Consider the following 15,973-nt stretch of genomic DNA (forward strand, 5'->3'; position numbering starts at 1 on the left):
AGTATGTTCGAATTTACAGAACTCATAAAAGAGTAGGCAAAAAGTACCCAGATGATCTACTACTTCCGGCTAGATTCGAAAGTGTTCATACGATGGACACTTTACTACCCCATGAGGCCTCAGGAGAGGATTTGTGAATGGCAGTGAAGCGACAACTGATGCTGGAAGGTCACATGACAATGATAACATGGTGAATGTAGTATATATGGATTTCATTCATACTACACATAACATACTTTTTAGAGGTTGTGAAATAATGACTTATTCAAAATAAATACCTACTCAATAGAGTATTTGATTTCGGATGCAGCCATTGAGCGGACATTTACAAGACACCATTTTCAACTAAAAACAGACAACTTTTTATGCATTTTGGCCATTTATTTTCATAACCACAGAGTTTTGGAGGCCTAAAAACGCAAACATTTAAAAATGGGTTTCAAAGTGCAAGTTTAGCAAACGAGCATTAGCAAACGAGAACAGCCTGGAAAGTCACTAGAAGATTTTACATTATCTACATTCATTCACAATTTTACAAACAAGCTTGTCCATGACAGAAACTTACTGTAATCTAAAAAGAACCTGAGTTCAAATGATAGACTAGAGATTCATAAATACAGATCCCAGAGAGAGAGGGTGTTTTTAGTTTTGTATGACCTCTAGGGCTTAGTGATCAAACGTCAGATAAAGTTTTATAAACTATTGGCATCACAATATTCATATACAAACTGTGAGAGCACAGGAATACAATAGGGAGACCAACTCCATTACATCAGCAGTGCTTCATGGTACAAGGTGTTCCCACAGAGCAGTTTTGGAATCATTTGCTTGCCAAATTCTTAAGAGAATCATGGATATGTTTTTCATTAGGAAATTCTGCTGTTAAACGAAAAACATGTAATGTAAACTGATGGCTTCAAAAGCATATACCAATTAACCTTGGAGCGTACAGTAGCTGCATTTAAAATGCTAAATTTAAAGGGATACTCCACTTTTTTCGGAAATATGCTCATTTTACAACTCCCCCAGAGTTAAACAGTTGAGTTTTACCGTTTTAGAATCCATTCAGCTGAACTCCGTGTCTGACGGTACCACTTTTAGCATAGCTTAGATCATTGATTCTGACGAGTCCAGTAGCATTTCTTTCAAAATGACCAAAGAGTTTCAATATTTTTCCTATTTAAAACTTGACTCTTCTGTAGTTAAACCGTGTACTAAGATCGACGGAAAATGAAAAGTTGCGATTTTCTAAGCCTATATGGCTAGGAACTACTCTCATTCCGGCGTAATAATCAAGGAACTGTGCGGCCGTACCATGGGTGCAGCAGGCGTAATGATATGACGCAGCGCCTGAAAATAGGTCTAATAGGTTAGACAAACTTAGTCCCGTCATGTTGGAAGAAGTTACCGAGCTGGGGACTATTTTCAGGTGCTGCGTCATATCATTACGCCTGCTGCACCCATGGTACGGCCGCACAGTTCCTTGATTATTACGCCGGAATGAGAGTAGTTCCTAGCCATATAGGCTTAAAAAAAAAAAAAAAAAAAAGCAACTTTTCATTTTCCGTCGATCTTAGTACACGGTTTAACTACAGAAGAGTCAAGTTTTAAATAGGAAAAATATTGAAACTCTTTGGTCATCAATGATCTATGCTAAGCTATGCTAAAAGTGGTACCGTCAGACACGGAGTTCGGCTGAATGATTTCTAAAACGGTAAAACTCAACTGTTTAACTCTGGGGGAGTTGTAAAATGAGCATATTTCCGAAAAAAGTGGAGTATCCCTTTAAGATTACCCATTTATACAGAAATTTATAAACTTCTGGAACCCTATGGTTGTATGGTATTTGATGCAAAATGACAAGTCAAAAACAAGCAAGGATTGGTTTGTCAGTTTTATTAAGAACCTCTCTTTTGCCCTTGAACCATTACAGGACCAAGTGAGGCCTTGCCTTCCCACTGAATGCCTAGAGAGAAGAGAGCCAAGTTAGAGCACTTGAATAAAAGCAACCTTAGAAAGAGCAAACGCTACCAACCTCCATAGGGAGAAGCAGCAAATTCACCATCAGGACCACATGTTGAGTCACAGCAACCACAAACTTGGTCGTTTCCATCAGCAGCAATCCACCTGCAAAAAGACAAGACACGGAACCTTCAAAATGAACAAAGTCCATACATTTTTTTTTTTTTATTATTAAATAAAATAAAAAGTACCCATTGGCAAAGGAACAGGATTTGCGCTGAGCATCACTGGGTGCAGAAGCAATAGTTGCCTTCAGAATACATGTTATGTAGATCTGCAAGGGATGTCATACAAATCACAAAACCAAAACCAAAGCAGACCAGAAGAGAAAACAAATTAACGCATGATATTCGTAATACATACAGAAAGACTGTTGCCCTCATGGAACATAAACGCCTCCAGCTGGAAGTGGATCTTGTCAACCTGAGACCGAGGCATGAAGCGGGAGCTGGAAGCTGTAGTTTTGGCATCCACAAAGCACCTGATGACAAAACAATCACAAAAAGTAACTCATGAATGTCAATTGTAGAGCATCAAGCAACTAGACTTTACCCATGACTCTGTGACAGTGGTTACAAACAACTTAAAACAGTCCTACCGCATCAAGGGCCATGACCTTACCCATGATTCTCAATGAAGGAATATCTTGGAAGGGAGTTCACATCAGGTACTTGAGTGGCCACACAGCGGTCCACAAACACACGCAGAGGCACATGATTGTACTGATACACAGATGCCTCGATGTTAATAACGTCCCCCAGGAAATAGGAGTATGAAGGCCTCTGATGGGACCAATCATCTACACAAATAAAAATGTATAATTATTTTTAAGTGCACAGCCACAATAGCAAGGGTAAAGGTGTATTTTATTGAAAGAAACAACCTGTACCAACCCATCATGATCTTCAGGGAGAACAGCAAGACTTCTTCACCAGCCTTGGTTGAGGCATAAGGGAACCATGTTGGCCTCAAGGCATCACTGCTTACATTTTGAAGCCTGCGGTTCATGAAAGTACCCATTACATGGTCTCCCAGTTGCTCGAGAAAGTACAGAAAGTCACAGAGATCATTTACCTTTGATAATGGCATTGAACACCAACAATTGCACCATCGGTCCGGGTAATCGGAATACCTGCAAGCGCCTCAGGGGTGTAGGTAAGAGAGAAGGTGTAGACAAGCTCATCCTCATTCATCTGGAAAAAGACTGTGGTTACCAAGAGGGTCATCCCAGAGACTTCACATATACCAAGACAGTGCCCCCTCATATTACTATGAATGGGAAAGTGCTCGGTGCAATAGTGGAATGACTCCAAAATAAGAGCATCAAAATGTTGTTGATTATTTAAAGGCAAGTAGTTTGAAAATTCAGGATTTTCAAACAGATAAGACCAAGTAAACTGACTTTCCTTGAAAGATTTTGGCTATCTTCTGCCGCACCAAAATAACCCATTAAGATTTATGAGTTCTTACCATCAGCAAGCTGATGCAGTTCTGTAATTCATAGTCAAAGATGAGCACTCTTGACTGAGGATCCTGACCAACAACAGGACATCCACCTAAAGACAGACCAGTTGGCTGGATCAACTGACCATTGCTGAAAAAGTCCTGCTGGACCTCTACAAGAACCCGATTCTCGCCACATTGAACCGCTACGCTGCTGGGAGTCACGGGTTGCCTCAACTGGAAGTCCACCGCCAACTCACGCTGCACCCCGGGAACAATGGGATACCGCCAATCCAAAGGCTTCACTGGACCCTGCAACAGCTGCTTCTCCTGAAGGCCAAAAGGCTCCTGTGCAAGGCTTTTGAAGTCGTGACCCAAAGGACTCTGAAACTGAGAAGCCACTTGCAAAGGGTTCCAGAGCCCTAGAGGAGAAAGGGCAGGACTTCTGGAAGCTGGATCTGATTTTGGCCCCATGCTTCTTGGACTGTGACTGTACCTTAAACTTCCCCAGACATCAGTCAGATCAAATGCAACAATCACAACCATCATTAAGACAACTTTCAGAAACCCCATCCTAACAAACTTTGACTCAAACACCACAACACACACCAGTAATTGGCTTTGCCTGTTTGTACACCTTTGAATTAAGGTGGCTCCACCCCTTTCACCTTAATTGATTAGGCCTACCTTTGATTCTCCTCTGGACCTGTAGATTTTATGCATCTCGGGCACCCACCGCTCTTCATATTCTGTATGTCTCTCTTATCTGACACATTAAGGGGGGTATTTACACGACTAATTTCAACTAAATCTTTTTATGCATTTTGTTCATTTACACAACAACAGCGGTTTGGGGGCCTAAAACTCAAAGTTTTGAAAACTGGTTTCAAAGTGCAAGTTTTTGAAACCGATACCATTATTGTCTATGTAGTCTAAACTACAAAAACATGAATTTATGAAAGCGGTGATGTCATGCGCATGCGTATTGCGTGTTCAATCTATAGGTGTGTAGTGTTTCTTTACAAAGTGTCAGTGCCAACTACTGGCCTGGCAGCAGAATTCAGCGTTTTTAGTTGTTTTCACAGATCCTTGTGAACCGGGATCATTTTGACAACATTGTCTGTACCCAAAACATTTAAAAATGCAAAGAAAAACCTTTCTTATTTTTTGTACAATGTTGTCATGTAAACATACCCTTAGTTCAGTTATTGGAGCTCTAGCCTAATGAGTTGATGATCTGAATCAGGTGTGTTAAATAAGAGTGACACACTTTGGCTATGTTCACACTGTCAGTCCAAATCTGATTATTTTTGTAACCGATTGGAATCTGAACTAAAATTATTGATGTCCACATTGTATATTGCAACTAATTCAGATCTGATTTGTGTATCCATGCTGCTCACTTTCCAAAATATCTGCATTGATTTCTATGGAAATTACGTTGGTAAGCATACGCCAAAAACAACAACAGAGGAGTCTGCAATACAGATGTCTTATTTACAACATGTACTAGCCACCGCACTGGACTACTGCATCTTCTTAGGCCACAACAGAACAATAGGAGGCTGGTATGAGCAGCTTTATTCCGTGCTGTCGTCTCCACTGGTTTCAAACCATGTCTTCATTTTCTGCTCATTGAGCACTTTACAATCTTGTTTCTGCAGTGACTTTCAGCATGTTTCATAAAACAGCATCTGATGTTTACATTGTGTGGCAAAGTTGCATAAGTCACATGAACCCCAATCATAGCAGTCAGATTGAAACTGATTTACAGAAATGTGATTCAAAACAATGCATCTTGAAACAGATGTTAAAAAAAATAAAAAGTAGTGACTTGTTTATTCACACTCGCTAATTTTTATTTAATTCAGATTAGGACTGACAGTCTTAATATAGATAAAATGTGCAGATGAGTGGATCCCTTGGACCAGGACTGAAAAGCCACTGCATTAGCAAATGACAATTCTAGAAAGTTACTAGAGGGCTTTAAGATATCTACATTCATACACAATTTTACAATTAAGAAACTGACAGCTTGTAAAGATAACGTCAACTAACGAGCACATGAGTGCAAACAAATTATAGACTATAGTTTCATGTACACTAAAAATACAGGTCAAAAAAAAAAAGTTATTTTAAAATTCCCTATGGAGAAAAACTTCTGTACCTTTGCAAGTCCCATATAACACAACCAAAGGGTTCCAGGCTATATGGGACTTACAAATGTACAATAGGACTATCAGTGTCACCACATTGGCAGAATGAGGCACTTCCAATTTAAAGTGTTAAACCAGACATGTAAAATGAGAAGTCAGATGCAAGCATGGATTGGTTTGTCAGTTTTATTGAGAACCTCTCTTTTGCCCTTGAACCATTACAGGACCAAGTGAGGCCTTGCCTTCCCACTGAATGCCTAGAGAGAAGAAAAAGCCAAGTTAGAGCACTTGGGGGGGGGGGAAAGCACAAAAAAAAAAGAAAAAAAAAAACTACAAACCTCCATAGGGAGAGGCAGCAAATTCACCATCAGGACCACATGTTGAGTCACAGCAACCACAAACTTGGTCATTTCCATCAGCAGCAGACCACCTGCAAAAAGACAAAGACATGAAACCTACAACATCAGAAAAGTCGACTTAAATAACCCCCCAAAAAACCCATGTACCCATTGGCAAAGGAACAGGATTTGCGCTGAGCATCACTGGGTGCAGAAGCAATAGTTGCCTTCAGAATACATGTTATGTAGATCTGCAAGGCATGACAAACAAGTTACAAATCCAAAGCAGATGGAGGAGAAGTCAAATTATCTCATGATATTAATAGTACATACAGAAGGACTGTTGCCCTCCCGGAACATAAATGCCTCCAGCTGGAACTGGAGCTTGTCAACCTGGGACCGAGGCATGAAGCGGGAGCTGGAAGCTGTAGTTTTGGCATCCACAAAGCACCTGACGACAAAAATCAGAGAGCAACTCACTAATGTCAACTGTAGAGCATCAAGCAAATAGACCTTACCCATGACTCTGGTTACAAAAAGCAACTTAAACAGTCCTACCGCATCAAGGGCCATGACCTTACCCATGATTCTCAATGAAGGAAAATCTTGGAAAGGAGTTCACATCAGGTACTTGAGTGGCCACACAGCGGTCCACAAACACACGCAGAGGCACATGATTGTACTGCTTCACAGATGCCTCGATGTTAATAACACCACCCAGGAAATAGGTGTATGAAGGCCTCTGATAGGACCAATCATCTATACAAAAAACACTTTAGGCACAGCCACAATTGCAAGGGTAAAGGTTTATTTTATTGAAAAAAAACCTGTACCAACCCATCATGATCTTCAGGGAGAACAGCAAGACTTCTTCACCAGCCTTGGTTGAGGCATAAGGGAACCATGTTGGCCTCAAGGCATCACTGCTTACATTTTGGAGCCTGCGGTTCATGAAAGTACCCATTAAATGGTCTCCCAGTTTCACGAGAAAGTGCAGAAAGTCACAGAGATCACTTACCTTTGATAATGGCATTGAACACCAACAATTGCACCATCGGACCGGGTAATCGGAGTACCCGCAAGCGCCTCAGGGGTGTAGGTAAGAGAGAAGGTGTAGACAAGTTCATCCTCATTCATCTGGAAAAAGATTGTGGTTACAAAGAGGGTCATCCCAGAGACTTAACATATACCAAGACTCTCATATTGCCATGAATGGGAGAAGGTGCACTGTGCAATATGGAAGAATTCCTGAAGAGCAAATCACCAATTAATCAAGTCTTAACATCACTACAGCTGCCCTCAGAAGCTCCAGTGTTGCCAGAGATAGTCAATGTTTTGGAGACATGCGCATTGGCGGTTCCTGGGTAAAAACTAGCTTTAACACTATTAAGGCACAAGATTTGTTCTGGTTTCTTAAGCTCCTTTCATACCGTTTGTGGGATAGTTTACATCAGATGTTGGTTTGAAGGGTTATTTAAAAGGCAAGTAGCTTGAAAATTAAGGATTTTTCCCCATTTAAATAAATAGAACTTGGTCTTAGCTGCCCTGCAATTTTAAATGACAACCAAGTTAACTGACTTTCCTTGAAAGATTTTGGCTCTCTTCTGTCACACCAAAATAACCCATTAAGATTCATGAGTTCTTACCATCAGCACGCTGTTGCAGTCCTGTAATTCATACTCAAAGATGAGCACTCTAGACTCAGGATCCTGACCAACAACAGGACATCCACCTAAAGACAGACCAGTTGGCTGGATCAACTGACCATTGCTGAAAAGGTCTTGCTGGACCTCTACAAGAACCCGGTTCTCGCCGCATTGAACCGCTACGCTGCCAGGAGTCACGGGTTGCCTCATCGGGAAGTTCCCCACCACCTCACTCTGCACCTCAGGAACAGTGGGATACCTCCAATCCAAAGGCTTCACTGGACCCTGCAACAGCTGCTTCTCCTGAAGGCCAAAAGGCTCCTGTGCAAGGCTTTTGAAGTTGGGACCCAAAGGACTCTGAAACTGAGAAACCACTTGCAAAGGGTTCCAGAGCCCTAGAGGAGAAAGAGCAGGACTTCTGGAAGCTGGATCTGATTTTGGCCCCATGCTTCTTGGACTATGACTGTACCTCAAACTTCCCCAGACATCATGCAGCTCAAATGCAACAATCACTAAGACAACCATCAGGAACCCCATCCTAACAAACTTTGACTCAAACACCACAACACACACCAGTAATTGGCTTTGCCTGTTTGTATACCTTTGAATTAAGGTGGCTCCACCCCTTTTACCTTAATTGATTACCTTTGATTCTCCTCTGGACCTGTAGAGTTTATACATTAGCCAATGAGAGCGTGCTATAATGTCACTAGCCAAAAAAAGGCTTGAGGTTTTAATCTAAAGTCTTTTTGCAATTAGGAAACTGACAGTTTATCCATGTTAGAAACTTTGGCTGCGTTCGAAAACACGTTTTATTATGTTTAGCTAACAGGGGAGCTCCAGTAAGGACACGCAAGTTACGCTCTAAAGTGGATTTACATAAACCATATACATCTTAAAGACGCTTATTTTAAATGTCTATTTACATCTGACAGGAAAATCTTCAATAAGTATTGCAGAAGAGCACATCACAACACGAAATAGACATCTGAGTGATGAATGGGTTCTATTATGTAGAACAAATCTATAAAGTAACTAAACATAAGTTATCTATTTTATTTGTCCATTAGTACTGTTGATAAATTGAGGAACATTTATGTTGGATAAAAAGTTAAAATAACCTCAACATCTAAATGTAGTGTTGAGCTCATAAATCACAGAGGTAATATGAATCTCGTCTGGATGTTACAGGGTCAGATGAACAGATGGGTGTTTATCCAGTGGAGAGTGGCTCATGAAGCTGAATGCTGCCATCAAAGGCTTTGAGTGAGTATACTACAGAAGTGAATAACAACGACTATTTAAATATTAAGTTGTAGTTTATTGTAATTATTGTAATTTTAAACAGAGCTATTACAGCACTTTTCTGATTCTTGATTTCTGTGCATTTGCTGCACAGCTTTTGTGGTAGAGCAGGACCTGCAAGGAAAGGTGATGGTTTGTGAAAAAAAAGCGTTTTTGTCTTCTAAATAATAATTAAATCAAATGACATTGTGCTGTTAAAATGACTGCTTTTGTGTTATGTTTGTGCATTTTTGTAGGATCTGAAATGTCAGCAGACTGGTGTGAGCACTGAGGATGAAGAGCACAGAGCTGAATCCTGGAAATGGTGCCATGGACGAGACCCTCCATCTCTCCATCTGCTCTTATGAGAACCTCCATCACTCCACCTGCCCTTACGAGACCCTCCATCACTCCACCAGCTCTTATGAGACCCTCCATCACTCCACCTGCTCTTATGAGACCCTCCATCACTCCACCTGCCCTTACGAGACCCTCCATCACTCCACCAGCTCTTATGAGACCCTCCATCACTCCACCTGCTCTTATGAGACCCTCCATCACTCCTCCTGCCCTTACGAGACCCTCCATCACTCCACCAGCTCTTATGAGACCCTCCATCACTCCACCTGCTCTTATGAGACCCTCCATCACTCCACCTGCTCTTATGAGACCCTCCATCACTCCACCTGCCCTTATTGCCTCAGATTGTGAAGCACAACACATCACGCAACAACCTCAGGCACGAAGGAACGGCTCACTTCTGGCAGTCAGCTGATTAATCAGAATAAAGCTGCAGAATGGGAACCGCTGTGTTGAGATAGCAGAAGGATGTGGAGTTCAGCGCCTGTAGCCTACATACATGATTGTAGTTTGAATAAAGCTTTATTTCATGTGTTGACTTGTATATGCATTTGTTTATTGTGTGATGGTGACTTTCATTCATTCTTTTACTAATTTATTAATATTTCTCATTGTTTTCAGTAAATAAAATAAAATAATTTAATGAATTAATGCTTTAATGAATTGTTTGAATGAAAATGTAGATATGTTCACTATATACACATCTAGAGTGTATTCATGCATAGCTATGTCATATGACATACATTACATTTTGTTTGTTTTATTGAATTATATCATTTTCAGTAAAAAGTAATATAATTAAGTATTGGTCAGCATTTATCGTTGTTATTATTGTATGTTTTGGGGTGGGATAGCAATTCTCCAAAGGCGAATCTTCGCACAGCTGCCCTTTGTGCAGACATTACAAACGCTGAGGAAAACCGTTCTAGGTAGGGCTGTAGAGTTACTGATGTTATGAGGTGTATGTATATATATATATATATATCATGGGTTCGCATACATAATATGAGATTTTATACACAGGAAAAAAGAACCTACAAGGTTGAATATCTTAATATATGTTTTCTTAAATAATTAATTATAATACATTTAAAAAATGAATTTTTTGTTATTTATAGGTCTAGGCCTGAGGGATGAAACGAGTTAAATTCAACAAGAAAAAGAGGAAAACATAAAGGAGATTTAAGCTACTTTTGCTTGTGGATGAAAATGTTTGGATATAAAATAAAGAAATTAACAACATATTCAAGATATGACAATTTTGGATTTCGTAATAAAAATAAATAATATTGTTAAGGATAAAACGGTGGGTCACATTAGTAGGGTTAAATATAAGAATTTAAATTAAACCTAAATGTATTCACAAAATAAATGGGCAGCAGTTTCTTCAAAAAGACCACAAAATGAGCAAGTTTAATCAATATCAAGATATTTACAGACAGATGAATTAAACGTGTTAACGCTTTTTAACGCTTGTGATAACGCGTCGTAGGTCACATGATAACGTCAACATGGCAGATGTCCGGTTCGCATTCATACTTAACGAGATCAGGCTATAAAGTACCTACTCTTTTAGCGCTCGTTAAGCAAGTACTTATTGAAATTAAGTACCTACTCATTGAATATGCGGTTTCGAACGCAGCCCTTGTCTTGCTGTGTCTCAGTTCGCCTATACTATACCCTAACAGTATGTACTGTTTTTGTGAAGACTCTCTTCTTGACCATTTGTCGCGCACATCAGCCATGTTTTGTAGTTTTCTGAACACTTTTAACTTGTGTTTGTAGTTCTGAACTGAATCCTCCTCCAAAGCGCAATGGGTTGTGGGCAATATTAGCCGTTATAGTGAGCACGGATCCACACTTCGATAATCGACCAGAAATAGTAGACCATCCGGGGACTTCTGGCATACTCTTTTCAACATACTATGTTTTGGGACACATTTATTTTAATCTCACATACTGTTTAGGATGGATAGTATGGACATTGAGACACAGGGTCAGTCTCTCTTATTTGATAAAAGGGCTGTATCGCATACTTCCATACTATATAGTTGGCGAAAAACAGTATATGACAAAAGAAGTATGTTCGAATTTACAGAACTCATAAAAGAGTAGGCAAAAAGTACCCAGATGATCTACTACTTCAGGCTAGATTCGAAAGTGTTCATACGATGGACAGTTTACTATCCCATGAGGCCTCAGGAGAGGATTTGTGAATGGCAGTGAAGCAACAACTGATGCTGGAAGGTCACATGACAATGATAACATGGTGGATGTCGTATATATGGATTTCATTCATACTACACAGAACATACTTTTTAGAGGTTGTGAAATAAATACCTACTCAATAGAGTATGTGACTTCGGATGCAGCCATTGAGCGGACATTTACATCAATCAATCTATCAATCAATTTTTATTTATATAGCGCCTTTACAACAACCAGAAAGGTGCACAAAGCGCTTTCCATAAGACACATAAAAAAGGCAACAGGATATAAAAATTGCAAATTAAAGCTAATTTAAGCAGTTAAAACAAAGTAACTAACACAACGAATAAAAACACAGAAAAGATGGTTACGATTTGAAAGCCTTCCTAAAAAGAAACGTTTTTAACTGCGATTTAAAAACACTAAACACAGTTATGTTACGAAGGGGAGTAGGTAAGGCATTCCACAAAAATCGGCCTCCAAACTTTTTGCATCTAAACTTAGGGATAATCAAAGAAATGCTCTGAGAGGAGCGGAGGGTTCTGGCAGGTTGGTATACAGTGACCAGCTCGGAGAGATATGCCGGGGCCAGACCATTGATGGCCTCATAAACAAACATCAGAACCTTATACTCCACCCTAAACCGTACCGGGAGCCAATGAAGTGAGCAGAGGACGGGGGTGATGTGTAAACTAATAACACCATTAGTTAATGCACTGTAAAAAATAAAAAGTTGAGTAAACTTAAAAAAGTGAAGCAACCAGCTGCAAAGCATTTTTGAGTTTACTCAACTTCAGTGGTCGAAGTTCATCCAACTACCAGTCCAACTCAAAGAAACGAGTAAGCACAACTACAGAGGTCCTGAAGTTCAGTAAACTCAAAAAAGCTTTGCAGCTGGTTGCTTCACTTTTTTAAGTTGATTCAATTTTTAACTTTTTTAAGTTGATTCAACTTTTTTACTTTTTTAAGTTGATTCAACTTTTTCAAATATCTCACCCAGATACTTGTACAGCCTTCACATTAAGAATCCAAATGCAGGGAGTAAACCATACTGTAAATACAACACAATACAAAAGACATTGCTATCATTACAGAACTTATTTATTGACAAATATTCTGCAAAACAACACATTTTCTATTTGCATTAGGTACACATATTTTAAGGTGATGAAGTTCTACTCCACTCTTCAAGATTTATAAAAAAAAATAAAAAAAAATAAAAAGACTATGCACAAAATTAGAGTACAAACTGGAATAAATAAATGCTCAACCTTACAATTATCCATATGGATTGCAGCTACTTGGACAATCTTTTGAAGGACTATGCAAAAAAAAAAAAAATCAGCCTTGCGGAGCACTTTAGGTCAAGATAAATAAACGTTTTTTTTCTAAACAAACTAAACAATTTTTTTCTTAACCAGCGTGTATTAACCACTTAACTGGTGTATTTTAACGCTTTAGAATAGAATAGTTAACATTGGGGCCATAAATCAAGCCAAAGAGGAGAGTAACAACTGTGGCAAAGGTCTTGCACATTATCTGGCCCAAACTGCTCTTATAGTACTACAGAGAGGCACCTTATATTTGGGTTTGAGTGGACAGTGGAAACATCATCTTCAACGATAGTTAAGGTCCTCATCTTCTCCCCTTGTGAATGTCTTCTGGCTCTGTGTCCTGCAGTAGAAAATAAATCAGCATAAAATTAGGGTCATTTTTTTATTGTATTGAATTATGTTAGACCACAGAGTGTTCCTAAAGGTCTGCTCATGTAACTTCACTTGAAAATTAAAGGTGGTCATGTTTTTTAAGCATGTTCAAATTCAGCCATAGAGCTAAAACTGATAAACAGAAAACATTTTCCCACCTCCAAACAATGCCATATCAGCATTGATGTGATTGCCTGTGGCATTCGTCCACAGCAGAATCCACGGCCATTCTGATTTAATGCTTTTTTTAGTTTTAGTTTAGTTATTTTAGGTCACCCAAAATCGTACATGTATTAAGGCACACATTCTGTTCATCACCCAAAACTGGTCATATTGCATCAGTGAAGATTGGTTTAAATCACTAGAGTCACATGGATTACTTTCATGCTGCTTTTTCTTGTTTATATCTCCTATATTCATATTCTTTCATATTATATTAATTTTATTTACTCTGCTATTGCTACATTACTGTTTAACCTTATGATTGTGCACTGTATTGTTTTAACAGGTTAGATATCAGAGGGAATGTCTCCGGACAGTGTTGTGAAGCAGTAATTTTCCACTGTCTTTGCTTTGGTAAAATAAGAACTTGTTGAATTTGTGCTATCAGATGAAGTCAAACTGATCACTGAGAAAGTTTCAACTACGATTATTTAATAAAGTAATTTTTACCATGACTTTGTCTGTTGATGATAAGTTTTGTATATCACACAAAACCTATCTCTTAACAGCATCTTGTAAATAGGTGAAATATATCAGGTGTGAGTGTATATGCTGATGATCTTCTTACCAGGCAAGTCTTCAGGATGTTTCCAGACTTTTCCCTCATAAACAAAGGCAGACCTTTAAGAGTTGTAGACTTTCTTTGAGGAAGCACATTGGAGTTTCTGTGTCTGAAAGACAGAAAAACAAATACGGAACAAGTTATATACAAAGTGAAGCATGGGAATTACCTTGAAAAAGAGATGGCACCATTCAGCCTTTAATCAGAGAGATATGATCACATGCAAAATAATTACTTGATGATCAAGTGAGGATCTTCATCTCCACCACTTGCTCTGTACAACTAGATGTGTATTCATTTAACTAAGAGAAAAAGGTGCTCTTCGGATCAGTTTGTGTGATACTGTAATACTCAGCAGAGAGCAGAGACCCTGAAAAAAAAAAAAAAAAAACATTGTTGAAACAGTAAGTAAATTCAGTTCAACTCACCTGATCTTTTAAAAAATAAAGGCCACTGTTTTAGCACATCCAAGGATCTTGTCATTGTACTGATGTTCTTTAGTCTAAAAAGGACAAATACAACAGAACAAAGATACATAATTTTATTAAACAAAACAACAACAAAAAAATCAGTTACAGTAGGTTAATTTAACATGTAGCAAAAATAATACAGAAAATGAATAATCAAATGTGAAAAAGAATCAATGCATAGTTTTCACTGTATTTACTGTCTTTTGTTAATTGATTAACATTAAGGATTTAGCCTAATATTTAAGGATACACAATATTTTTATCCTATTCACTTTAAAACATACCGCACACATACTACCCATTTTATTATTTGATATGCAAAGCTAACATATATATTTTTAACATAACACATTAGTTTTGCATGGGCTTCTATTATTAAATTTTTCCTCTAAATTGTATTGTATTTAATTATATTGCACTACTGTAGAATGACTGAGCCTCAACCTAAGCATGTACAAATTGCAACTGAAATTTGTATACATGACAAATAAACTTCAAATTAAATTGAACGGACTGCGGTCACTTTAAGAGCTCATGGATCTAATACTGAAACATCTAGGTTTCACCAAATTGGTTATGTTCACTTAAGACATTGTCGACTGTGTTTACTTGAATACTTTTTTGTTTTGTTTTTTGTTATTGACATAATTGTATGTGTATGTCATTATTAAATCGCAATACGCCACGAAAGATAGCTGAATTCGCACTCAGATTCTGTCCGAGTCCAAGAGAAGCGGCTTTCTGTCTCTCAATCAGCGCAAGCACCGCATTTCAGTCTTTATTCACGACTTACTGAGCTTAACATTTTTAAGATCTTTTAAACACCATGCACGTCCTTGTCCTTCTTTTTCAAGCATGTTTCCTCACTCTAACGTTAGTCTGGGTAACGTTAGCACGTTAAGTAGCAATGTGCTACGTGGATAATCTCTAACAATAGAAACTTATCGTCACCACGAAATATATCTTTTAACATAATACTATATTTTATCAACATATGTGTGCAATTTATAGCCTATTTTCATTCATAAAGCTTAAAGAAAACTTACCGCAATCAGATGAAATCCAGTCCCTTCGATAGCGTGGTTGGAGGAGGAAACCCCAAGTAACGTACAGCGAGACAGACTGCGCATGCGCGATGACGGGAAGTTAAACGTTCGAACTATGAAATCAAAATATTAAGTTTTCTCAACTTAATTGTTTGTGTTCATTGGACAAAATAGTAGTGCACTTGCAGTTAAATAGTTTTTATAAGTAAACTCAACATTGCAGTAAAAAATTTGCCCACTCAACTTAAAATTTTAAACTGAGTTAACAATTTGCAAGTTGGATTTTTTACAGTGTGACAAATGACAAACATGACACCATTTTCAACTAAAAGCAGTCAACTTAAGCATTTTGGCCATTTATTTACATCACCACAGTGTTTTGAAGGCCTAAAAACACAAACATTTAAAAACGGGTTTCAAAGTGTACGTTTTTGCGAATCAAACATTCATTAATCCTCTCCCGTGGCCTGATGGGAGAGTGAAGTGTCCATTGAATGCACACTTTAGAAT

General features: G+C 38.5%; 1 protein-coding gene and 2 long non-coding RNA genes across 3 annotated transcripts; all 3 read right to left on the reverse strand.

The window, feature by feature from the left end:
- Positions 1-2,011: 2,011 nt before the first annotated feature.
- LOC309478961 (zona pellucida sperm-binding protein 3-like) lies at positions 2,012-4,011 on the reverse strand (the record flags this gene model as incomplete). Its single annotated transcript, XM_082142807.1, has 5 exons — positions 2,012-2,127; positions 2,394-2,503; positions 2,644-2,821; positions 3,131-3,215; positions 3,493-4,011. The coding sequence occupies 5 exons, from the start codon at positions 4,009-4,011 to the stop codon at positions 2,012-2,014; spliced, it is 1,008 nt and encodes a 335-aa protein (XP_081998933.1).
- A 2,609-nt stretch (positions 4,012-6,620) lies between these two features.
- Positions 6,621-7,781, reverse strand: LOC309479032. The gene is made up of 3 exons (XR_014199139.1): positions 7,606-7,781; positions 6,978-7,096; positions 6,621-6,900 (listed from the first exon to the last, which is right to left on the reverse strand). It is a non-coding gene; the product is annotated as an uncharacterized lncRNA (long non-coding RNA).
- Positions 7,782-13,064: 5,283 nt separating this feature from the next.
- On the reverse strand, positions 13,065-14,505 carry LOC309478582. Its single transcript, XR_014199046.1, has 3 exons — positions 14,376-14,505; positions 13,954-14,056; positions 13,065-13,131 (listed from the first exon to the last, which is right to left on the reverse strand). It is a non-coding gene; the product is annotated as an uncharacterized lncRNA (long non-coding RNA).
- Positions 14,506-15,973: the final 1,468 nt, after the last annotated feature.

This window comes from Leuciscus leuciscus (genome assembly GCF_965113295.1).
Source record: "Leuciscus leuciscus genome assembly, chromosome: 17".
NCBI lineage: Eukaryota > Metazoa > Chordata > Actinopteri > Cypriniformes > Leuciscidae > Leuciscus > Leuciscus leuciscus.